This window comes from Bicyclus anynana, chromosome 2, assembly GCF_947172395.1.
Source record: "Bicyclus anynana chromosome 2, ilBicAnyn1.1, whole genome shotgun sequence".
Lineage (NCBI taxonomy): Eukaryota > Metazoa > Arthropoda > Insecta > Lepidoptera > Nymphalidae > Bicyclus > Bicyclus anynana.
The window spans coordinates 1,061,304-1,087,610 of record NC_069084.1 but is presented as its reverse complement, the minus strand read 5'-3'; the positions used below and the strand labels follow the sequence as shown (position 1 = coordinate 1,087,610).

Sequence of the window (26,307 nt, the reverse complement as noted above, 5' to 3'; positions counted from 1 at the left end):
GTCAATGTAATTTCATGTAATAATCACAGACCACAAATGAAGGTAATAATATTTTTTTTATTTGAGTTGAGTTCTACTTCTGCTGTTGTAAAAAAAATAAAAACTAAAAAAAATGCGAATATACAACTTTCTCTCCAAAAAAGTGGGCGAATTAACAATTAAATACTCCAACTTACCAGAATCGTATATCAAAAGAAGTTACGAACAAGTAAGTGCAATAGAAGTGATAAATTCCTGTAAGAAAACATAACCTCTATAACAAAATCATTATTATTTAGGTGTACTGGAAGAATCCCAAGGGCTATCCTCAGTACCCAGCAGCACAGATAGCCCGCAAGAATTATCGTTTCACCACAAATAGACCATGGACCATGCAGTTTGGGCGACAAAACGAACGAACTACACAGAGGAAAAAGGTGTTCCTTGAGCCAATTGGAGAATGGATGTATTTCAAGTATGATATTTTTTTTATAATTATTATTTATAATAAAACCAAGCAGATGGTCAACCTGATGGTGGTTAAAGCATGCAGGAACAGGCCTTATGAAGTGCTTCACTGTGTCCATCTGAATGAGGCATAGACATTAGCCTCATGTGACTAATTACACCAGCAACCGTGTATGTGTATGGCCTATACTTCCCCCAGAGGTGTCATTAAATGCTTTGCTATTATTAACACAAAGTAAAATCTCACCTGATGGTAAGTGATGATGCAGTCTAAGATGGAAGCGGGCTAACTTGTTAGGAGGAAGATGAAAATCCACACCCCTTTCGGTTTCTACACGGCCTCATACTGGAATGCTAAATCGCTTGGCGGTACACCTTTGCTGGTAGGGTGGTAACTATCCACGGCCGAAGCCTCCCACCAGCCAGACCTGAACAAATTAAGAAAATCTCAGTCTGCCCAGCCGGGGATCGAACCCAGGACCTCCGTCTTGTATATCCACTGCGCATACCACTGCGCCACGGAGGCCGTCTAATGTGTGTGATGTTTGGAAGTCCCTACAAGGCTATAAAAGGCTCATGTCCTACAGTGGATGTCCATCAGCTGATATGATGATGATGATGATAATAAGTGTCACTTACACAATACAATCTTTAAATATTAAACCACTAACAAGCTCAAAACCTATATGTTGGTGAAATATTGGAGTAAATAATACAAGTTGTCTATGATCAATAATACATATAACTTTCCTATATCACAAACTGACAAATCAGTCTCAACTTTCACAGTTATTTCCTCTACAGTCTGCAGGTTGTATATGTGTTATACAAGATACAACACATTTATAATGTGCTTATTGAATAACCTATACATTACAGTTAAGATTTGTGAAAAACTGAGTTTCTGGCACACAGACTCACAGGAGTCTGTTAGTTTAGAATTAAAAGCTTATTATTATTTGTTGTAGAGGAGATAGAGTGGAGATCTTGGTGGGGAGGGACAAGGGCAAGCAAGGCATTGTGTCACAAGTGATACAGGAGAGGAACTGGGTCATTGTGGAGGGGCTGAACACACATTTACGTGTTGTGAGTAATTTTTACTATTATAGCATCATCTTCATTCATCATCATTAACAGCCGATGAATGCAAATTGCTAGACATAGGCCTCTTGCATGAACTTCAGAATCCAGCGCCTCCCAAATTCTCAGCACAGAGCTGAGAATTTGGTGGTATTACCCAGTGCTATAGAGAGCATGTTAAGCGTTGGCCCCTTTCACCATTATTTAATGTGATAAATAAATAAATAGCCTTTTATTTCAAACAAACATAAACATAACGTTGGACGTTCATATTGTTTGGTACTAACTCTTGGGTACCAGAGTGTTAGCCGCGTCTGATAGTGATTGTTAAAGAGTCAGACAATGTCACTTTAAGCTGCCAACCCACATTGAAAGTGTAGTGTGTGATGTGTGTGGTTAGTCTATGCTCTATGGCCAGGAATATACTTTTAGGAGAAATACTACTACAGAATAGGCAATGAAACATAGGCTGTTAATAATAATATGTACATAATAATAATTAAGTAGAAGCATAATAACAATACAGTTGTTGACATCTCCAGGTAGGCAAAGACAAGTCATTCCCCGGCATCACTGTGCAGTCCGAAGCACCCTTGCTAGTCACCACAGGAGTCAAATTGGTGGATCCTGAGACACTGAAAGCCACTGATGTGGAGTGGAGGTACACTGAGGAAGGTGAAAAGGTGGGATAACATTTTTACTTATACTAAAGATACTCAATGTGCACTGTTTGCTAACAAACAAATTAGAAATGAAGGTAGAAAACGCATGTCATTTTGTAACTTATTTATTTTAAATTATGTAGTGTTTATTTGTAAAATGTTATTCAAAATATATTAACTATATTTAATTGTTCTCCGCTATGAAAAGTACAGTTTATATTATAATTACTTACAGCATCCCAAGTTGGGAAATTGATAATATGACTCCCCACTGCCCAGTGACAGTCTCAGTCACTATCATTATCATTAATTCTTACAACTCTCATCTTTAAGATGAGGGTGAATATGCGTCTTCTAAGCAAATATGTTCCACCTTAGGCCACATCTACACTTACCATTAGGTGTGATTGTGGTCAAGTGCAAGCCTATTCCATATGAAAAAATAAAAGTTAGTGTTCTGCAATCATGTAGAGCATTATGGGGTAAGCTTCACATCCCTTTCTAGCTATATGAGTATATCTGACAACTAAGGACATTATTTATTCCATTCCGAAATTGCTCTCTTTTGCAATATAACCTTGAGCTTGACTATAATTAAGCACAATGGAAAGAATTTTTCATTAATTGAATTAGAAATGTGGTGTAAATCGTTGGGTAGAAAGGAGAAGGAGGAACTAAATGGTGAAGTTCCTGACCATAATGCCCAATGTTTCTAAAATAGCTTTTATTGTAGAAATGAAAATGTTTCGTTCGTCAGGTGCGTGTGTCTACGAACAGCGGGCGCATCATACCCATACCCAAGGCGGCGCAGGAGACGGTGGACTACAAGAGCAGGGAGCTGTACATGGAGAACCCTGACAAGGACACCACTGCTGCTGTTGCTAACAAGGTCATCATCACTAACAGCTTATTTTCATTTGTCATTTACTAAACACAAGAAAAAAAATTAAAATTACCATTCTACACTACAGATCTAGGTCTCCCTCGTTGTAGGAGAGGGCAAAAGAAGTTTAAACCCATAACATACCAGTGTGAGTTGAAGACTTTGACACTATCTACATTATCAGATCATAATTATAATGTTTGGGACTGACTTAACATGCTATCTAAAGCACGAGGGTGTGACACCAAGTTTTGAATTCTTGGTTGAGAATAAGAAATTTTTTGTAAATGTAAAGTTCCGTATTTAATACCCTCGAACCTAGGACCTCTGTAGGACTGTAGCCGCCTTCACAACTGGATCAACGAGCTTTGAGAGGTAAGAAGAGTCAAAAGTTAACATGAGGAGTCTAAGAGGAGAGTTGTTCCGCCTATCTCTTATGTTTCTGCCCTCAGAGCCCCATCAGGCGATGATTCTGGGCTCGTATAAACCCCCCGATGACCCCGCTGAGGTCCCATTAAAGAACCTACGGCACTTGCACAATCAGAAAAAAGTTAATATGAGAGTTATACTCAGTTGCCTGACAGTAGTTTTATGGCAATTCTTCGCAAGGCACTGTTAAAGATATAAACTTCACAGGGTGTCAGGCGAAATGTTATTATCATATTAATATTATAAACGCGAAAGTTTTTATAGATGTTTGTTACTCTTTAACGCCGCTACTACTGAAGTGATTTGCCTGAAATTTGGAAAGGAAATAGATTTTACTCTGGATTAATGCTACTTTTCATCCCAGAAAAATCCATGGTTCCCGCGGGATTTGTGGAAGACTGAATTCCACGCGGACGTACGACGCGGCGGTCGCGGGCGTCCGCTATTGATTAATAAATAACTATTTAAATTTGGACAGTTGAATGTTTGGGCCTTTGAAACTTGCTACCTCTCGAAACCTTCATAAGCAAAATTCCAAGACTTTTCTACCGTACTTAGATTATGGTAGGCTGACAAACCTTTGATAAAATCACGAGGGTCTGGTCCTCACATGTTCTCACACTATATTGTATTATTTCTATTTTAGATAACTTTCGCGCCAAAGCTTCAAACATTTGAGATGGACATCATGGAGTCTATGGGGATCAAAGAAGATAGAACTCCGGCCACCACATACTGGTATTAATGATATTATATTGTATAAGATTTGGAATATAGAAATAGGTGTTAATAAATTATATTAGTGAATTATTACAATCAGCTTTTTATTAATTGACTTAGTTTATTTTATTTAAGTGGAAGGATATAAGAGGAGAGGAAGGCCAAAGAAGAGATGGCTGGAGTGGATGATGACAAGTAATAGAGACGAATGGAAAAGATTGACATATTTTTCCGACCCCACTTAAGTGGGATAAGGGAAAGGAGATGATAATGATGAATTTAGACTGAGTCCCAGATTATAAACTAAGTCAATAGACTTAGTTTATAATCTGGGACTCGGTCCAAATTTCAGTCAAATCGGTTCAGTACTTACGGCCTCTCTAAAGGTTTAGGTTTGCCGTTCCTTTTGTAACGCTATCTTTTGATGAAAACAGCATGATAATCCGTTCGAAATCCACGAACACACAGACAGATATGATGGAGGACTTTGTTTTATAATATGTAGGTAATTAGGTACCTATAGATTTACGAACTTACGCTGCCTTGTGTTAGATCCATCGTAAATCTAAAATTCCAAATAGATCCCCAAGGCCACAGTGGTTTATCGACCGATTATCGTTTATTATTGAAAATGATGTTATTTAATAACATGTTTTGAAGTGACCAGCTGTTAACCGCAATAGATAAGATTGTTATTGTGTGATAGCTGAGGGTCTCGGAGAGCAACTCATAAATAAACTTAAATCTAATAAAAACATAGGGTGAGTTTTTGAGATGGTCTGGTTAATGTTTGGTTAAGGGTCATGAAATCCAGGATCAAGTTGATAGATAAAATCAAATTTATACAGCAAGATAATCTCAGCTATAAATAACGGCCTAGAGACTTAGACTAATTACATGAGGACCTGCCTCACTGTACGTTACTTTCTGTCAATATATATGATCAACGATCTAATGCGATTATAAAAACTGTCTATAGAATCGATGTTTTGTAGTTGTAATTGTGTTTATTGGTTAAAGAGCTCCGTAAAATTACATTTTTGTGTAGTTGAATGGTGTAAAAATCTATCACCAACCACCACCACCTGTGTTCCATCCAGTGAAAGGGTTTATTTATTGCTATCAATAATTTTTACTATAATATATATAGCAACCAATGAGGTTGCTATACAGTTTTCTTGCATTTGTATTTATAATTTCCGCGTAGTTCCCGGTCCCGGCATACGGGGATAAAATATGGCCTATGTTATTACACGGTGAAGATGTAAATTTCTTATGGTCAATTAGTCGGTCGAATTGTTTTTAATTAAATCGTAACATACAAACAATCAAAAAACCAACCTTACCTCTTTATGATATTAGTTTAGTTTTGGAAAAAGCCTCTGACTGGTTATCGGCAATTTTTAGTCGAAATTCGTAACTAAAATAATCATACCTTATAGTCCGGTCGAGTGCTATGGGTATCCTATATTGTGTATATGTAACTGTATCATTCAGTAATCATTCACACAGTGCGTGGATTTGTTATCACTGCACTTCCTATGCACTTGCGTTGATAACTAAACAAAGCGCTTGTTACAGCATTGTCAACCTTCATCTACTGACTTTAAAGTTCAAACGTAATTGATTTGTTGTTGCTTAGTTGTTGCTAGTGAGCATCTGCGTAAGCTTATTTGGAAAACAAGCTTTTCTGACGTCAGTTGAACGTCAAGTATTTCCAGTAGAGGGAATCGAATTTCGAAACCATGCCTTGGTCATCACCATCATATCCAGCGCCGGACCGAGGTAAATTTTAGAATGGAGCGAGATCCAATTATGGCGCCTTTCGCGCACGTAAATTCATCACATAAATTTCTTTTCGATCTTGTCTTTACCATTTCGGCGCCCCCTAGGATTTGGCGCCTGGAGCAACCGCTCCTTTCGCCGTATGGACGGTCCGGCCCTGATCATATCTGAGGTAAAAGGATGTTTTCCAGTCTGTCTATTTACATCATACCCAAACCCATGGGATTATGGGGATAAAATATAATCTTTGTTTCTCGCTGTTATTGTATGTAACTCCATAATATGTGTACGGAACCCTTCAGTTATTGATGAATACCAACGTGGCGGTATGTTTGTTAGAGACTTAACACAGATTAATTCCAAGATTAGCCTACAAGCTAATTTTTCGATTGAGGCGTGTTTGTATTTTTTGGCCTTGATGCCTCAATATTTCGGAAAGTGTACCTACTGGAATGGTATTTAAAAAAATAAGTTTGATTCGTTGGATAATGTCGACTTTCAGCATAAATGCATCCTTTAATTCATACAATTGAGAAATGGTCTTTTCGGGTCTTCTAATTTTTTTTCAAGAAAAACAGGAGCTTTATTTTTCACAGCTTCAAGGGCCTGAAGACCTGACAATTTTAACATGTTTTGTACACGATTTCAACATTTATGTTGCACATGGTTTTAATTTGGTTTCAGTACCTTCAAGCGTTCTTGAGATAAAGTGTCTTGACATACAGACAGACGGTCAACTACGTGAACATATAAGGGATCTGTATTTTCCTTTTGAAATACGCCACCCTAAAAAAATGCATGGAAATAGGTACACTTGACAATTTATAAAAAAAACAAAAACGTGTGCGTCTCGATACTCAGAAGTGATAACTTAAACTTGGTGCCGTATGCAGGTATGCGTGAGAAAAAGGGAAGCCTACAGGGATTTACACTCCCATAAGTTAGCACTTCAAAAATATATCCTTCCTATCATAAATGCCTGTTTCCAGTCACGTAACATGCATTACTTGCGTCCTTCCAAACTTATGAAGGTCAGATATCTAACTTATCTGCACGAGTAAAATAAATTCAGTGCACGTGAGCATTCACGTTGAGTGACGATAGCCCAGTGGATATGAGGATATGACATCTGCCTTCGATTCGGAGGGCCTAGGTTCGAATCCGGTCCGGGGCATGAAATTAAATATCACGTGTCTCAAACGGTGAAGGAAAAACATCGTGTGGAAACCTGCGTACCTGAGAAGTTTCTTAATTCTCTTCGTGTGTGAAGCTGCCAATCCGCATTTGGCCAGCCATGTGGGCTAAGGACTAGGTAATCCCTCTCGTTCTGAGAGGAGATTCGTGCTCTACAGTGAGGCGAATATGGGACCCGCTGATGATGATGATGATGATGAGCGATCACGAATGTAATACGCTCCACGTCCCCACTCCTGTACGAACTACGAAGGGAGACCTTAAGGGGATCGTTAAAATGTACTCAGATAATGATGACCTACCTATCTACTTGTGATGAACCTATACAACAAATAAAATCTTAAACTAGATACTAGATTTCCTTCAGAATATAGGTTTTCTCTGTTAGGATAACTTACCTAATTTAGGAAAATGATTAACAACAGACAAAAAACTGTGTGTCAGCTCCGACACACGAATAGAGTTTACTCTTTCAGATCGACTGACTTAATAGGTGTGTGTTGCCCCGCAGCATACACTATTTACGTCTCTAATACCTACGCCTGAAAGTGAAAGGTGCGCAGAATAGCTTGCGCACAAAAACGTAACGCTGTCATTCGTTCATCGAATTTTACTGCCCATAATTTTTTCATACCGGTGGCTATGTATGAAAAATCGATTGATATGGAGTAATTTCCAATAGTCAATACTGATACTGTATCGATTCTATGCCATTTCGTCCAGATGACATTGAAAGCAAGATTGAATTTGCATCACCAATGGTAGCACAATCAGTCAAGTGAGCCAGTACAAATAAAGAATCGTTAAATGATCCAATTATCTTAATGTCCATCAATTGAGGAGGCGATGAATGTGATTTGGGTTACGATGGAGATTGTGTCCAAAGAAATTTAAAGATAATAAAAAATACGTCATAACTCATAAGATAGCACGTACACCTGGTATTTTCCCAAGGCTTTCCTCGCAAATTGTATTTATGCCTCAAAAGATGTAAATTCTAACATAACTATTGTTTTTATGGATTGGTATATTTTGACAGGCTTCCAAAGGAAGTTCTATGTTCGGGTATGCTTTTAGATTTCATAATTTTATTATTAACATCCATTTATTTATACTTGTTTTTTCATCTAATTTATCTATTATTAATTTGCCTAAGTAAGTCCAACCTACTCGTAGGTAAGGTAGGACTTAACATTAAATAAATTAAGTAAGAGTTTTGATTTACTGTGTGTACCAATCAACAAGGTGTGAGCAAATTTCATGATTCAGTAGAATACTTAAACTAACATTATAAGGTAGTTAAGCTTAGATTTTTTGTTTACTATTAGATAACTGCATTTTCACCTAGTAAAATAGGCTATATTTTACCTCTGTACTCCTAAGGAAACGGGAACTACACATACAACCTGACACATGCATTTATAATATTTGCTAGGATACCTCGTTAGCTATAAATAATTTACTTTCACTCCTGATAAGGGTAGTGGGCTACTATCGGTCACGACTCACGATGTAAATCACGCGGTCATCACGCTCCTGATGGATGCCTATCACTGTCTGATGGAAAAATTGTAATCGTAAAACTAATTATGCATAAATAATGAAAATTACAACACTGTCCATTGAGGTTTTTTCAATTAAATAATTGATTGTTCTGGGTCATCGAAGTTGCACCTTGTACTATTAAATTATAATTATAGTCACTATGTGGTTGTATCTATTATAGATACCATGATTATCTACTCAAGCCGTCAAGGTGATCATGTAAGCTGTAAAAAATAACCGCTCTTGCTTCAGCTTGTGCTCTGCGGCTAAGCTGCACTTACAATATCAGCTCAAGCGGTTCATGTAAGCGGTATCTATTTACAATAACTAACAAATCACGCGGTTCATGTAAGCGGTAATTACAATAACAAATGAAGTGGTTCATATACCTAGTAGGTACAAAAATAAACAGCTAATGTGGTTCATGTAACTTGTAGGTAAAAAAATTAACAGCTCAAGTGGCTCATGTATCTTGTAGATACAAAAATTAACAGCTCAAGTGGTTCATGTATCTTGTAGATACAAAAATTAACAGCTCAAGTGATTCATGTAACTTGTAGGTACAAAAATTAATAGCTCAAGTGGTTCATGTAATTTATAGATACAAAAATTAACAGCTCAAGCGGTTCATGTAAAGTATACCTACTTACTTACTATTACTACTTAGCGGAGAAAAGTGATAAATATCAACTATTTTCTTTGTAATTGTTTTTTTTGTGCAATAAAGTATAAACGCGAAAGGTCATCACGAAATCTCAAAAACCGCTTAACGTTAAGATAAAATTTGGCAGGGAGATAGCTTATGGTTAGTAGATGTGCGCTTACAAAGGATTTTGCGACAGGGCCGGATTAAGGAGATCTAAGGGTCGACGAACTGCGGGCGTCCGCTAGGTAATAAACAAATAAATTATAACGGTCACATTTGCAAACATGGATTATAATTAAAACCTCAATTTTCTCAAAATGGACCTAATATTTCCCTTTTAAAGTTCACTGTACTTTGAAGAAAATTGAGGTTTAAATCTTAATCCATGTTTATATTATATGGCCGTAAAAGATTGTGGCGTCCTCAGTACCTCCTGCCTGACCTATCACACTATCAGTCCCAGACATCGACACCTCATACGTTTGTATCATTAGAATGCCATCAATGCATCACGCGCCACGTGCGTTTGTGATCATGCACCGCCGAATGATATAAGCAGATTACCGAATTACTGGCTGTTGCTGTTGTATCATATATATATATATGTTGTAACATAGTTCGAAGAGCCGATGGACGTTGGAGTCCCAAGGTGCTGGAATGGACCCCCTACCAGGTGGACTGACGACATCAAGCGAGTCGCAGGAATTCGCTGGATGCAGGTGGCTCAGTATCGTGATGTTTGGAAGTCCCTACAAAAGGCCTATGTCCTGCAGACCTGCAGTGGACGTCCATCGGCTGATATGATGATGATGATAATGATGATGACGATGACTGTTGTATCACTATTCTGATTTTTGAAACAATGCTCTTTGGTCATTATCAACCTATTTTAACGGCCCACTATAGGGGCAGCCGTGGTAGCCCAGTGGATATGCCCTCTGCCTTCGATTCGGAGTGCGTAACTTTGAATCTCGTCCGAGGCTAGCACCTCCAACTTTCAGTTATGTGTATTTTTAACCGACTTCCAAAAAGGAGGAGATTCTACGTTCGGCTGTATGTTCTTTTTTATGTCCAGCGATATTTCCGTCATTTGTGGACCGATTTAAAAAATCTTTTTTGTTTGAAAGGGTTCTAATCTATTAAGGGGACTATCAGGATGGTCCATTTTTTCGTGTCAGGATCTGATGATAATTAAATATCACGTGTCTCAAACTGAGACCTATTAAATATAATAACCTTTGGACTTGTATCGCACTCAAATTCACCAATGAAATTGTCGTTTTTTGAGGGCGACGAGGTAAACTCACACATCGAATATATTTAATACCAATAAATTTATCCATTGTCAATGCATTACAGGTCCTATATTATGGTCTCAAACGGTGAAGGAAAACCATCTTAGTTAATCCGGTATACGTCATGAAAATTTCCTTAACTCAACAGTGAGCCGAATATGAGTTGTTAATGATTGTAGGGCATATAGGAGTTGGTATGTGGAACTCAGACTCACCAAGCCAATGCGGGTATACGTGCATCGGATACCTATTAAATGTTGATTCTTCAAGGATCATTTATCAGATGGTAATGATAATGACCGGGACAACGTCTACACGTGCTCTACGAGACACGGGGGCTTAACGCAAATTTTTCTACTCCAGGATAACAATTTTTACTACTTTGTTACTTTGTAGGTACTTCATAGCCCGAAACTGGACTCGAACCAATGAACTTGTGATCCGAAGCCACGTAGGTTAATCACCCTGCTACATTTCGGGTTGATGGGTGATTGGTTATTTCAACTAAATAATAATCATATACCTATAATAATGTTTGTTCCACGATTGTAAGATCTACGATAATTGTATTATTCATTAGTCATTAACAACCTAATAGTAATCGTCGATTATAGTTAGCTTATCGTTGATTTAATCGGACTGATTTTTAACCGACTTCCAAAAAGGAGGAGGTTCTACGTTCGGCTGTATGTATGTTTTTTTTTTTTTTTTTTTTTTTTTATGTATGTCCAGCGATAATTCCGTCAATTATGGACCGATTTTGAAAATTCTTTTTTTGTTTTGAAGGGTTTACTTCCAGGGTGGTCCCATTTTTTTCATGTCAGGATCTGATGATGGCATCCTGGAGAAATTGAGGGGAACTTTCGAAAGTTGTAGAGACGGCTAGTGCGTTTGTTAGTGTTTCCATAAGGTATTTTAAACCACTACAATTTTATGAAGGTTTGGAGTTGGTCTGATGATGGAGCCGAAACACAGACGATGGAACTCGTCAAGGATTTACAGCAGTCACCTTTTGTTTGGGCTTGATTAATTTGTATTGATGAGTAATTTCCACCTATATGGGTTGTGACTGTATTAAGGGTCTGGTGATAAAGACGAGGGACAGTGAAGAGAACTCCTCGACGGTTCACAGTAGCTACCTTGTGTTTGGACTTGATAAATTTGTATTGATGAGAACTTTCCACCTAGATGGATTGTGACTGTATTAAGGGTCTGATGGTGAAGACGAGGGACAGTGAAGATAACTCCTCGACGGCTCACAGTAGCTACCTTGTGTTTGGACTTGATAATTTTGTATTGATAAGAACTTTCGACTTAGATAGGTTGTAACTGTACACACGCAGGTATGCTAACACTAAAAATAAAAAAATAAAAATTTTAATAAAAAAATTCAACCGACTTCCAACTCAAAAAATAACTTTAACTAAAAAGCAAAAAATAACATCCTAACTATGTGCTACCTTCTGATCAGTTTGAAGGCGGTGCCAAGCCAGTGTCGTGTTTTAATTAAAGCTGTTTCTGAAAGAACCACATAAATTTTGTAGTTTAACCGTGTTTAATTAAAACATCACTGGCTTGGCACCGTCTTCAAACTGATCAGAAGGTAGCACATAGTTAGGATGTTATTTTTTGCTTTTTAGTTAAAGTTATTTTTTGAGTTGGAAGTCGGTTGAATTTTTTTATTAAAATTTTTGCTATGCTTATTTTTGTAACTACACCCTAAAATAATTGGTTAAAAATTGTCTCGAGATTCTAGACAGTTTTTATCAATCATCCGTTTTAAAGTTGTACTCTTGAAAAATGGTAGTTATAACATAAAGGATCAAATGATTTTTAGAATTTTTAAAATTCTCTTTTATGGGGTTTTTGAAGGTAGTTAATGGGTTAAAAACAGTGTAACGTTGAAATCGTGGGTATCTTTTAGTTTACATCGACTTACTCAAGCCTCACATTCGTATGTTCTGTTCTGCTTCAAGGTCCAATTTATATCTATTATTATAGGACTCAAAAGGTGATTGCAAATATAAGAAAACTAATGTTGAACAAAGGTAACTTCACAACACTTGTCAGGACAACTTAATTAACAAATCAAACTGTAACCCAAATAATATCCTAGAATGGCAGAGAATGAAATTGAGTGAAGTCACGTACTTGCGAACGCTATGTGTAGGGTTAAAGGATCCTTTGACTGTATACAAACACTCCCCTTTTCCACTCAAGTCACTCTCCCCGCCTATCCCAAGTAACTCATAAAGAATTACACAAAAAGAGATGTGGACGGCTCGAACGCCACGAGCACACTGAAGCCAACACGAGATCGAGCGACGTCATATCCGTCACAGACTACTATTTCTAACACTAAACGGCGATAACACTATAGGTACCAAAATTTATCAAACTTGGTTTAGCTCGGTTGTAAAAAGGTAACAGACAGACAAAATTTTATAATATTGTTATGGTTTTGACTAGTTTATCAATTCTAGGCAAAGGTTATCAATATTAAGATAGTAATGTTCATCATGAAAATAGTGATTTTCACTTGTGAACACACGGTAGGTGCGTGAGCGGCTTTGTTGATATTTACAGTTATCATTATCGTTCTGATTATACACATAATGCATATGCAGCTTACACCCACCATGCTGATACTTTTAAATTATTTTCATGGTGCTGTACATCACACTTCGCACTAATGTTATAAAGGCGAAAGTTGGTGTGTATAACTAAGTGTGTAACTATGTTTTACGCTGCGGCTGGAAATAGATTTTACTCTGGATTAACGCATAGGCTACATTTCATCCTGAAAAAATCACGGAAGAAGAATAAGAATCATTTATTTGCAAGAAACATTACATTTAGTTATACAAAGATGTTCTTATGTATTAGGTAACAATGTTTCGCCGTTAATAGGTATACAAATGTTTATTGTTTAATTAATTAAATTAAAATTTAATGACTTTAAAATTAAAAGAAATATAATTAAATATAAACGGATCGTAGGATTTGTGATAAACATCATTTCACGCGAACGTTGTCGCGGGTTCATTAATAATTTTCTAGCAAACACGTCGCAGTTATATATTACGTATTTATTATAGCTTTTACTATAATAAATAAATATATAACTCTTATGTTGCATATATAACTGCGATGCCTGCGATGCTACACACAAAATAAGTTTATAACATGCAGCTATGTTATACCTACAGCGTTTAGTCAGTCCGAAAATGGGATACTCCACCGAACACACACAACACCGAGCTAGCTAGAGTAACTTCTCTCATGGGTTTGGCAGACTGTCTTTACTAGTACCTACGTACCTACCAATATGAAGAGGTACGTCACATGTGGATTCACCCTTAATCCTACATCGCGTATACTAAACATAATGTTGCATAAGTTTTCATGAAAGTTGCAGTGGTTAATCCAAAGACGGCCAATTCTAATTTCTAGCTTCCAGCTTAATTTCAGTCCACAAAACAAGAGTACGTACCTAAGTTACATGTGGATTCACCCTAATCCTTCATCGCTTCGCTACAATCATGATGCTGCATCAAAAAAATAAGCTTTTATGAACAATTGCATATTACATTCAATCAGGTCAAAAACGGGCTGTTAGTAAAGCCTCTCCTGACTTTCATTGTGTATTGTGAAGGTTGTCCCTAGGGAAGAAAGTGAACTTGCTTGTACTGTCTACTACAGAACACGAGTACGTCGGATGTGGATTCACCTTATTAATCCTTACAAACATGATGCTGCATAAAAAATAAGTTTTTATGCCCGCATGCGGGTGTCTACGCTCAGTCATTCCGCTGCCGCCGGCTAGTGGGCGCGAATACAGTCGATAGTGTAACTACCTTGCTGTCTCTATGGTCGGCAAGCTGTAGAACTCATTCCATTTTTGAATTTTTGTATTGTATTCGTTAATCGAATACTCGTACAGTTTTTTTTTAACGCGAGTTTTGTGTTCGGAAACATGCGACTGTTATTTGTGTTGTTTTTCTTCTGTTGGGGATGCGCTTGTGGATCGGTGAGTAAAAATTTAATAAAAAAAAAACAAAATTTAAAAAAGTTTGAATATGATAATTAATTAGACATTAATTATTATATTCAAACTTACAAAAATATTTAAGAGTTAATTCTTTTATTTTATACTCACGAAATATACTTATTTACTTATTTTTTAATTTATTTTTTTACAAAATTTAAATACATTGCGTTTTTTAAATATTTAAAATTGCGTATTATTAGTAGATTTCAATACAATTTGGATTTTTTTTCTAGAATGTATGTGGGTATTCTAACATTGCCAATATCTCAATTAGTTGGTTTTAAACTAAGTCTGTTTTGTTATTTTGTGCCAACCGGGGGGGTTATACCCCCCCGTTGACGCCGTAGCGGTTCCGCAGGGAGCTATCGGCACCTACTCAGACAGAAAAAAAAATCAATGGCACAAAGCCAAATTTTAGGAGAAGTTTTGATGCTTGGTTCCAGGACGCTGCTGCAATGCGGGTTGGTGGACTGATTATTACCGCAACCACAGAAAACATATGTTTTTGCCGCAACCAATTATTTTATACTATAAAACCATTGACCGCAATGATATTCCAGTTTCGTCATTTATTATTTTCCTTGCCCGTTTACCCACATATTTATAATTTACGTCAACAGAAACAAAACATTAGATGAAGTAGGTACATCAAACTTAATTAATCTACGTACCTATCTAAGAACTATCCACCTGCTATCGTTGTTATCTAAGCTAATATAATAGTACTACTATAGAATACGACAGTGCGTACGTGACGTAGTCACGTTGTCCGGTAGTTGTGTATGTCAATTTGATGTCCTTAATAGGTTATACCGGCTGTCTACCCATCGTCTATAAAATGTTACACATAGCTTTTAATTAGCAATGAAATGCATTTGCTATTACAAAATGCCTTCTATTTTTTATTTGTTTTAACCTGTCTTTATTTAAAGAGCAGATCATAGATAAAGAAATCCTCAAAGGTCGACAACGCATTGCAAGTGTAGGTACGAATACCCCCTTTTCAATATTAATTTATTTATTGAAACATTTAGGTGCGAGGTATTATAGTGAAGCTATTCCGGGAAGTTAAGACTATAAATACCTATTGAACGAATAAATTAAATTAAATTATATTATATTTTTCAATTGTTTTGTATAATTACTTAATATCTGAAAATGCGACACCGATGCGGTTTTAAGCGCATCGTCTGACTGTCGCTACCTGAGATCGAAAAAGCGATATATGAGTTTCCACACACTATCGATCCGGCTACTTTCCTGTGAGGCTGTGAGTTTCACCTCAATCTCTCTAAGCCGAGGTCAGAACATAAAGGGAGTATTCGTCCCCTGTCTTCATCTAACTTTTGTAGATTTCCTTTAGCGACTTACGCTCAATTATACCCCTCAGTTATACTGCTGCGGTCCTATTATAATAGGTATACTAATAATGATAGGTATATACTTAATAGCTAGGTAGGTACCTACAGTAAATATAAATACAAACAGAATACTTAAAACTACAGTGATGAGGTTTATTAGGTACGAGTAAAAGCTTATCTTTGATGGAAAAGTTTGGATATTGTTAGCATGAAAAGTAGGTTGTTAGAGAGGTACTCTTTACCAATATTTGTTATCTTTGAAATTAGTCTAGGTACGTCCATAGGTGTTAGATGTAATTTATGAGGGTGATATCTAACTATGTATGAAGATAATTCTAATAGAAAGAGCTAGATAGCCCCTATCTAATTGAAGTAGGTAAATACGTATGTGTAGCTTTTTAGTTTTCAAGAAATTGAGTATATAGTAGTAATTCGTCTTGTTGAATATATGTATACTTATTAATGATAGGCACTTTCTGATTGGTACGTGTCTTTTAAACGCCTACACAAAAGTATCTACCAGCTCCCGGACTATGAATCATGATTCCCCTCAAATAAAGCCGTACCTATTGAAGTAGGTTCATTTCTGTACAAAAAAATCTTTTGTTACAATTTCATCAGGCAGGTACAAGTTTGCTTCTGTGTTCATTTCTTTGTTTCTACACATTCTTTGTTTATAAGCACCTTTTGTCGCTAATGTGATACACTATGAGTCATAGAAAACCCGGAAAAAATATTCCGGTACTATTTTAAGTTGGTATACGTGACTTAGCATCACGTAGTCCCATCAAGGGTTTGTGGGATAAAGGAGTGAGGACTTTCCATTATTAGACCGAGACAAGGGAACTGCATCAATAGATGTGAAAGAGACAGGCAATGCGTTAGAAAGAGATAGTGAGCTTTTACATTTAATTAGAAAGAGACAAATGACACCTCGCAGTGGACGCGAGATTGGGTTAACGCACTGTAAGAACTCTTGACATGAAAAGCTATTATGAAATCACAGTTTAAAATTAGGCCATTTCTTTGTTTACCAACAAACCACTTCCATCTATTGAAGTACCTAATTTTAAACTTACCTTAGTTGTACCTACTCGTACCTAGTAAAATTAAAGATGTTTAATTTAATTATTGTTTATGGCGGGCTCATGGTGACAACGTTAAAATATTTAACGACGACTATCAGATGCAGTCTAGCAGGTATAAATGACCAGGACCGCCAACTTACTAACTCAGGGCTCCGGAAAAAGCATTGGGTAACTTTGGGACCCTCCTGTTCCATTACATTACGCTCAAATCGTTAGATTTTCGAAATGCACTCCTTTTAGTAATTAACTAACCTACTAGGTATATCCTTATTTGATGGATAACAGTTATCTGGTTGAGTATTTCTGAAGTTTTTTTTTTGGTTGCCATAAACGTACCCATCAATATTAAGAGCTTATACTTGGTGGAGGTAATCAACAACGTGCTAGGTACAGTACCTTATGTTTATCTGACGCGCTCGAGTAACTGTAAAAATCACCTCTTCGTCTCCCCCTACTATTAGAATTGGGAAAATAGAGCAAGAATGTCTATTACATTACACTTTCGTAATGGTATTATTTTGTGTAGATAGGTATGTTGAAGCCTGAAGACTCAAACCCAGGACTTCGTGATCCTAAACCGCAAAGGCCGACCACTAGACCATCGGGGCTCTGATAGTCTATGTCCAGCACAAAGAGGGCTTCGTCACGAACACGTCAGTTCAGTGTTTGTTTATACAAATGAAATGATAACACGATGTTTTATACGTAATCAACGCACGTTCACAAATGTCATTCAATTAGTTTTCAATGAGTGTGAAAATGAATGAGTGATCTTTATGACACACCACAGCCGAAGAAGTAGTAATACCGAGATGAGAAAAACCTTAATAATTATTGTTAATCTATACTAATATTATAAAGCTGAAGAGTTTGTTTGTTTGTTTGATTGATTGAACGCGCTAATCTCAGGAACTACTGGTCCGATTTAAAAAATTCTTTCAGTGTTAGATAGCCCATTTATCGATGAAGGCTATAGGCTATATATTATCCCCATATTCTTACGGGAACAGGAACCACGCCGGTGAAACCGGGCGGCGTCAGCTAGTCTTAAAATACACGCTCTTTTTGTTGATTGTGCACAGTATGAGGACCGCGTTCCTTTCAATTGTTTTTTACCCCACCTCTCAATATCGAGTTCCTGAATTGACTAAACATATAAAATGCTTTACAACAATTTTATTGCTTGATTTGTTTGGGTATAGTATTTAAAAAAACCACGAACCTCCTGGCAACATCCTGAATCTGCATGCTTTTCTGTGTTTAAAACCGTGATCTGTGTGCCTTGTGGCAATTTTCAATGTTTTCATACTGTGGCTATCGCGTACTCGTAAACGCATATTTCCAAGGAATTGAAACAGCTGTGCTGTAGTGCCGCTATATAGCGCTGTTTCGATTTTAGAATTTCGCGTTTACCGTTACGCGATGGTCACAGTACGAAAACTGCCACTAGGCACACAGAATTCGGTCCTCATATTATCCGCTTTCCGCACACTCAACTCCTCAGAGCGCCTGGTCTACAAGAGTTAATTAGTTATAGTATGACGTGGAATATTCCAACATATTACATGTATGTTTTCTTTTTTCAGGAGTCCTATAGAGCAGCGGTAGTGGACGTGAAAGAGTTCGAGCCGATCACCCACAACAAATACACTTGGCTTATATACGAAGCGGCTAAAGCGGTGAGTTCATACTAGAGATTACATTTATGTTAATCCTGAATTCCTAAGGACCTTTTTCCATTTTTATTAGTATACCTACCTATTAGTAGCGTGCAGAAGATTTATCAGTTGGCATTTCACGAATAAATTAAAAAAAATCTTCTCCAATACAGATTCGTAATTACTTTTAGGGTATACAGTGTATTTTTGCAACTATGACGTGCTCGCTACTGATGATACCGATGAAAATCTATTCAGATTAAAAAGTCCCAGTAAAAATAGAACCTTGCAGTGCAAATGTTTTAATTTGATGCTGTTAATGATTTAACGACTATGCTAAGGCATGCTCCAATTATACATTGGGATCTAAATCATAAGGTCGAACGAATATGTTCAGGACAAGATAGGCACTACAACATAGGATACATAGCTTAGTAGACGCAGAAAACATAAATGTACAAGGTATAGATACCTTGGCAGCAATAATACCTAAGTCACGTAAGTGTGACCGTTGATACTCGTACTGATATTCTTGACTACAAAAGATCAGAAGAAGCCTCTTAATGATGATGTAATGGATCGTCTCTATCCCGAGTAATTGAAATCATATATCAATTAAATACTACAATAAAAAATCAATTGAAAGTTCGTTATTATAAGTCTTTAATAGTCTATTGTGTTTCTATTGTTTGAAAATTACGTGTAAGTTAATGGATTTACCTTGTAAGTACTATCATACTTAAGTGTGTGTGCACTTAATTAATCATGTACTTACTATAAATAAATAAGTAGTCTATTTTAAAACAAATCGAGTGCATAATACGTAAGTAATTCCTACTTAGATAACATGATACAGACATTATGATATTATTAATCTTATTAATTATGTGGATTGTACATAAATCAATAAGACATTAATGAGACTAGAATAAAACAAGATGAAGTTTGTAAGCCTCCCTATTCATAATGGATTACAAAAAATGTATTGAATTTTTGTAATTCCTTATCTGAGGGTTGCGAAGAGTACAGAAGCAAATGTTATATTTGGTGCTCATAAAAATGAGTATTTGCATTATTTAATAATTTATAGCTACTAAGCAACAACATTCCCCTCTCATTCTGAGAGGAGACTCGAGCTCAGCAGTGAGCCGAATATGGGTTGATGACGACGAAGCAACAACATTAATTAGTAACCATCTATTAATGCATGTTGTAGACGAAGACAGATTAAGTGTTAAGATTTGAATAATATTAAGTCCAATTTTTCGTTTCAGAATGTTGATCTTCTGGTGCTGCCGTCACCCAGGGTGATCTCGGATGCCAACAAAGAATCTTGTGCCAATGGAGAAGGCAATTTTGATGAGGTAGGTGCCTACGTATTAGAATACACCTGCCTGACTGAATGGGTGTTAGAACAAGCATTTAATTATCTTCGCTATATTCCTTTAATCATCTAATGATATATGAAGAATGTAATATCTACCTACCCATAATCAAAAAATCGAAATAAAAATTCGTTTGTTTCAAGTAGGCTTAGTTTACAAGTACTTATTTGTAAAGACTCTACCACCGATTCGGACAATAAACTCAATTAATTGTAAATCGTTTATGTACACTAAGAAAAAAAGGACCCAATATTAAACCTTGTGGGACGCCCATTGTTAGAGGTACTGCACGACTTTATATCATTTATACATTTTGAGTAAAATAACTGAGTAAGAGGCAAAGAGATTAAGTGAAACATTTTTGATAATAGCAGCATAATACTGAGAATGCGACTAGTATAAGAAATATTTTTTTCGTGTAGATCATTTTATACCACCAATTAGTAGGATCCCTGAGAAGCGCAAGATTGACATCATATAAAAACTTTACAACTTCTTAAGTATAGATATCTTTTTTTTATTATGTACCTACACTATACCTTTAATTATGTTATGTACATAGATTAGCATAGTATGTGTAAATTGCGCATTATTTTAGAGGAAGAGTTAAGTATATAAAAGAGGCACTTAAATCAGCTTATTGCTGTATTAGGAGATTGACAAGCCGGATTACAATAAATTGCACTAAGCGCACCTTATCTAGTTGGATATCTTCAAAACAATGAAGATTGATGTTTAATTGAAGAACCCTGTTTTGCTTCAATGGATATCAGGGCACCTACGTATCATGTCGCAATACGAAATTTTCTTCGTCCGTGACTTCCTCAGTTTATTTACTCAAACTATTATGTATATAGTTCTATACTTTTATAAAGGTGAATCTAATTTCTATACTTTTATGAAGGCTCCGACAGGTAGTACTACAGGAATGAGCCCAAAGTTGATGCGTCTATCTTGTTTAGTTTAAGAGATCCTATTGTGGCTTCCGACTCCATCATCAGATTACCATGGCTCATTCAATGATAATTTATTAATCAATGGGTCTATTCGAATTTCAGAAATTGGTTAAGAGTTTATATGGATTGATGGACGTTCGTTTACGCAGTAGGGTATAACTTTTCCTTATAATTCTCTTGGCTGAATTTAATTTTATTGAAATAATTGTTGATAACACCAACTTATTTTATTCCTGTTTGTGCAGGTAGTGACGGCAGTTTCAGCAGCGGCGCAATCAGCTCAAATGTACGTGGTGGCGCCACTGTACGAGAGGGTGACCTGCCAGGACAAGGTGGAGCTGGTCTCCAGTAACCTGGTCTTTGACAGGACAGGAGCTCTCATAGCTGTGTGAGTATTCGCTATTTTAACAAGTAAACATTTTAAAACTTAGTGCCACCACCAACAATTTACTATGAAGCTGCTACAGGTAAAAGGTACGGCATAGGCAGGCGCAGTGAAACTTTGATTTAAAGAATGTACTCTGATTTAAAGTATGTACATGCAGCACCTTTTACCGGTTTAGTACTATTTTAGTCGCTGATCTTTGTGGGGTAACTTTAAAGAGGTAGGTGCAGACTACAGGATTGTCGATACCACACAGCATAGCAAGCTCACGGTCGATAGTCATACACGATTCCTTCATAAAGCAAGGAAAATTAACACATCAGGATACCTACCTAATTTCATCATTTTTCCTTATTTAAAAGGTAATGTTGCTGAATTATTGTAAACAACATGAGGAATTAATCACTACCTATAAAATATAACTGAATCATAGGGGAAAACGCATATTGCATATTTTGATTTACCTTAAAGTATAAATTTATTGGTTTTACTTTTACTAGCTATTCTAGCCCGCGGCTTCGTTCTCGCGTAGAAGTTTTATAACCTTGAATAGTACTTTTTGACTTGATGACAGTTACCATAAGTTCTTTCAGTAAACCAAACAATGTGTAATTGTGTATTCAAAGATAATGTAATGGATTACTTTTACTTACTTTTGCATTTGTTCAAATAGGTTTTTTTACTTATTTCAGCCACAGAAAAGCTTCAAACAACTTCACAAAATGCAACACAACAAGTTCAACAGTGGGTCGTTTCACCACCGACTTTGGGGTGACCTTCGGGATTGTCGTCGAAGAGGATCTTATCCTGGCCAGCCCTCAAGATATCGCCGGGATTGAGAACTTTGTTGTCACTGATAATACATTGTCCAAGAAATCGTTTTTATTTGGTAAGTTTCATTTTTGGACTACCCTCAGTAATTGCGAAGATTTCTATGTCATTGCTTATTTAGATTCATTTTGATACCACAATAAAAGCAAATGAAAAGATACATTAATTTATGTTGTAGATTTTTATTACAATTTATTTTGCTTTTCAGGTATTTATTTCACATTTTTAGTATTGCTCATTATATAAATAAATAAAACATTTGTGCAACGTGAATTGCTTTATTTCCGCACTCGATTATAAATAATTGGCTTTAATTATAATCGCTATTATGTATTTGATGTCTGAGAAGTTACAAATAATTTTTCAGCCAAACAATTCGAGTCTTCCTTTGCCTTTGTGAACAAAGTCAACGTGATTTCTTCGAGTGGCGAGATTACCGGCGAGAGAACTCCACCTTTGATCATCGCTAAACTTAGAAAAAATGGTAGCGGTAAGTATTTCTAATAAAATTTGTATATCATACATATGTATATCTACATAACTTCTTAAAGTAGCGGCAACGCAAATCTATATTATATAGACTTGCCTTGTTTATAAGAGCTAGATTTCCCCTTCAACGCCGGTCCTCTCTGAGTACTGCACAAATTTCTTGGCTGTACGTGTTAACTGTTTATGTTTTGAAGCTGGTCAGAGGTGGTTTCTTTGACTCGTGACTCGTCAAAGAAATAAAAGTAAGATCTATATCCACCTTTCTTAGGAAAGATAGCTAAGCTTATTTGGGAGATCTTCATAGATTTTGTAATAGGTTTATTTTTACCTACATATAAAGATAATAAAGATAAATAAGACAAATATAGGACACTGTGTCGGTAATAAGATTTTTTTGTAATCTTTTCAGATCACTCAACTCTCCTAGCAAATCCACCCCGCTCTTTTCCAAGTGAGGACCTGAGTCAATACGTCTCCAAGCCTCTGAACGTAGAGGCCAGTTTACGAGGTTACAGCGACTCGGTCTGTCACGGCACATTCTGCTGTCAATTTTATGTGAAGAGCAGCAGTATTGGTAAGTACATTAACTTTTACTTAACTAGGTCTCCTGAAGTAAACTTTATTAGCTAGTTATTTGTTGTATGCCTTACAAATCTTTATCTATCTTGTTAGAAATATTTCATTCACATGCTTCTAGGTTATCATTAATTAGTAGTATGTACCTTTTAGGTGCATTGTATGAAATCAAATATCACGCGTCTCAAACGTGTGTGAAGCCTGCTAATCCGCATTGGGCTAGCGTGGTGGACTATTAGTCCCGTCTCATTCTCAGAAGAGTCTCGTGCTCGACAGCCGAATATTAGATGATAATGATGAATATATTTTATATTGTCTGCGTATACTGTCCCTTTCAGGGCGTAGTGTTTACGCATTACGCACTAAAGCATGTAAGGACAGTGAAGTTATTAAAGCTGATGTTAAGCAGAAAATAATTTACAATATACATATATATGCGCCCGCGATATGAAATCCACAAGTGGGCGAGCAAACACGATAAAGTTTCCAATAGGTTATTTAAATGATAAAAATTTACCTACATAATTATTTTGATGTGCCTACCTGAAAAAATACTTTGGGGTTCATCGCGTGTATTATTAATGATTATTATATTAATTCATTATTAATGATTGGTTAATTAAGTCTCAATAGCTCATATTAATGCCGGACTCATACCGAGAGGTTAAGCGTTCATCCCTGCTTGTTGGAATATTGTCATAACCACTATTAATACAGTAATTTCCGACTAATTGGAGAAAAAGGGAAATATTGGTCTTAGTTAAAATAAATGTCAAAAATTATTTAAAAGGTAATAGTTATTATTACTGGGATAGTTTCTAACAATATCAAGAATTAATGTTCTTTGCAGGAACAAATCCACAAGATATCAGCTACGGACTGATGGCATTCGATGGAATCCATCAATCAGGCTCCACCAACATTGGTGTGCAAGCTTGCTCTCTGGTTGCGTGCGCTGGCTTGTACAAACGCTCGTGCTTTATTGGGTAAGTTTACATATTAACCTATCCAGGCAAATCTAAATCAGCTATACAGATAAACAATTTTAGAAATTTGAATATACGAATATGTTTATCCTGATTCCTAGCTAGCTATTAAATCGTAGATGACATTTGCATCATCAAAACCTGCGAATACCAGGGATGAGAATCAAAATAGGATCTGTGCTGCTTTAAGTTGGAGACTATTCTCAAAATTAATCATAATAAAATCAGGGACATTACAATTTTGATATTTGATGTTCTTAAATACTCGTAATTATACAAAATTTAGGCACAGAAATCTATAACTAAAGGAGTAAGGACTGTGACATATCGTGCAGTGGAATGGAGAGCACTTTTGCGGTCGATGTGTACTTACCTTGCTAGGTAAACGCCAGCTAGCGGATTTCTTTTCTCTATTGTGTACCACACAGAATAGAGGACGCTAAAAACTAACGCTGTGTACCACGTATCTATGGTCGTGTAATGTCCACAAAACAACCTCGATTTTTGTGTCAGTTCTTAGTACTTTAAACAAGATTTTGTTTTCAGGTCCAAAAACACCACTGCAGATATCAAGTTCAGCCAAGTGTCCATCAACGCCAACTTCTCAAAAGAAAACTCCGCTCAATTTCCAACCGTTTTAACTACTGCTCAAACTATTTTCAACAGTGGAAACCTCAAATTTTCCATCGTTAATAAAGAGCAAAAAAGTGTTACCAGTGAAATTTATAATACGGAGAATATACTTACTTTTGGAATTGTTGGTAGGGATTATTCTAAAGATTTTAACGATGTTAGGAATAATACTAAAGGTTATATTTTAGATTTTTCAGAATACATTTCAAGTGAAAATGTGCAAGAATTTTTCGATTATGTCTGGATACGATTGAGGGTATTGATTTTTATTGTATCCGTTTATATTTTGGAAATGATGTAAATTAGGTGTAAATTAGTCGGAAAAAATTGAGGGTTTTGCGTTTGAAAGAGGAATTACTTGCGTTGTATTCATATTATTTTTTGATTCTGTGTTAAGGTATCATGCCTTGAAGAGTTGAGTGAAGTTTAGAAATAATAAAATGAGGTCAAGATTTGCATAAACTCACTGGAAAGTATTCCTTCTTTACACGTTGTTTCGTATTGAGAATTTTAAGCGTTCTGACGTTTAAAATCCTCAATACAAAATTGCACCCTTGTCTTATATGATGATGGTTAAATTTAAGATGGATGGTAAACAAAATATGTATTTGAAATACATTTCGTTTAGTAAATGTTTTATAGCGGCTGTAAGGTTATCATTAACATTTAATTCCCCTATTTGCTAAGATAGTGTTAATTTCTTCTAAGAAAATTTTACTATACTTATCCTATTACTATTTAAAAGATTATCTACCTTTAGTTTTATGGTTTTGCGATCATAATCAATGTATTTATTTTGTAACAAGTAGGCTAACCTAGGTTTCATTTCAACCTAGGATTCAAAATTTTGTAATATTTGTTATTAATTCTTGTCTCAATTATAGTCATCTATTGTGTCGAGTTATGTAATATTTATGAATATTCTAAAAATAGATTTTGGTACCAATGTTCCCGTAAAGGTTAAGGCTGAAATTTGCATGTAAATTATTTATACTTAGTCTAGTTACTATAGATATAGTGATGGGTACATGAGTGAACAAACGACTGAACTCTGTGATATTAGTAATATGTGTGCGTGAGTGATAATAAAAAAAAATATTCTAAGGGAGTCTATTTTTCTTCTAAAATTTCTGACGACCAACCAAAATTCAAAATTCTATCGCTTTCATAATCCAATTTTCCATATCTATCTATGTATAGTATACATATCCACCTAGTATAT

At 36.0% G+C, this 26,307-nt stretch overlaps 2 protein-coding genes across 3 annotated transcripts in view; both read left to right on the top strand.

Moving 5' to 3' along the window:
- The window catches only part of LOC112047351 (probable 39S ribosomal protein L24, mitochondrial), a 503,102-nt gene extending 498,785 nt beyond the window's left edge, over nt 1-4,317 (top strand). The window contains exons 2-7 of the mRNA XM_052886258.1: nt 110-208; nt 279-454; nt 1,416-1,533; nt 2,070-2,210; nt 2,947-3,078; nt 4,148-4,317. Of these exons, the coding sequence (XP_052742218.1) occupies nt 113-208; nt 279-454; nt 1,416-1,533; nt 2,070-2,210; nt 2,947-3,078; nt 4,148-4,246 (762 nt within the window). The 5' untranslated portion in view covers nt 110-112 and the 3' untranslated portion in view covers nt 4,247-4,317. The remainder of the gene's footprint in view (nt 1-109; nt 209-278; nt 455-1,415; nt 1,534-2,069; nt 2,211-2,946; nt 3,079-4,147) is intronic.
- Nucleotides 4,318-14,485: 10,168 nt separating this feature from the next.
- Nucleotides 14,486-26,189, top strand: LOC112047359 (vanin-like protein 1). Of its 2 annotated transcripts, none has more exons than XM_052886202.1 (9): nt 14,486-14,716; nt 18,773-18,865; nt 20,119-20,212; nt 21,435-21,573; nt 22,263-22,459; nt 22,769-22,891; nt 23,300-23,464; nt 24,317-24,452; nt 24,999-26,189. In XM_052886202.1, exons 1-9 carry the CDS (start codon nt 14,663-14,665, stop codon nt 25,384-25,386), a joined length of 1,389 nt encoding a protein of 462 aa, XP_052742162.1. In that variant the 5' UTR covers nt 14,486-14,662; the 3' UTR covers nt 25,387-26,189. The 2 variants fall into 2 exon arrangements, with proteins under 2 accessions (XP_052742162.1, XP_052742164.1); XM_052886204.1 differs by lacking the exon at nt 14,486-14,716 and adding an exon at nt 15,186-15,198.
- Nucleotides 26,190-26,307: the final 118 nt, after the last annotated feature.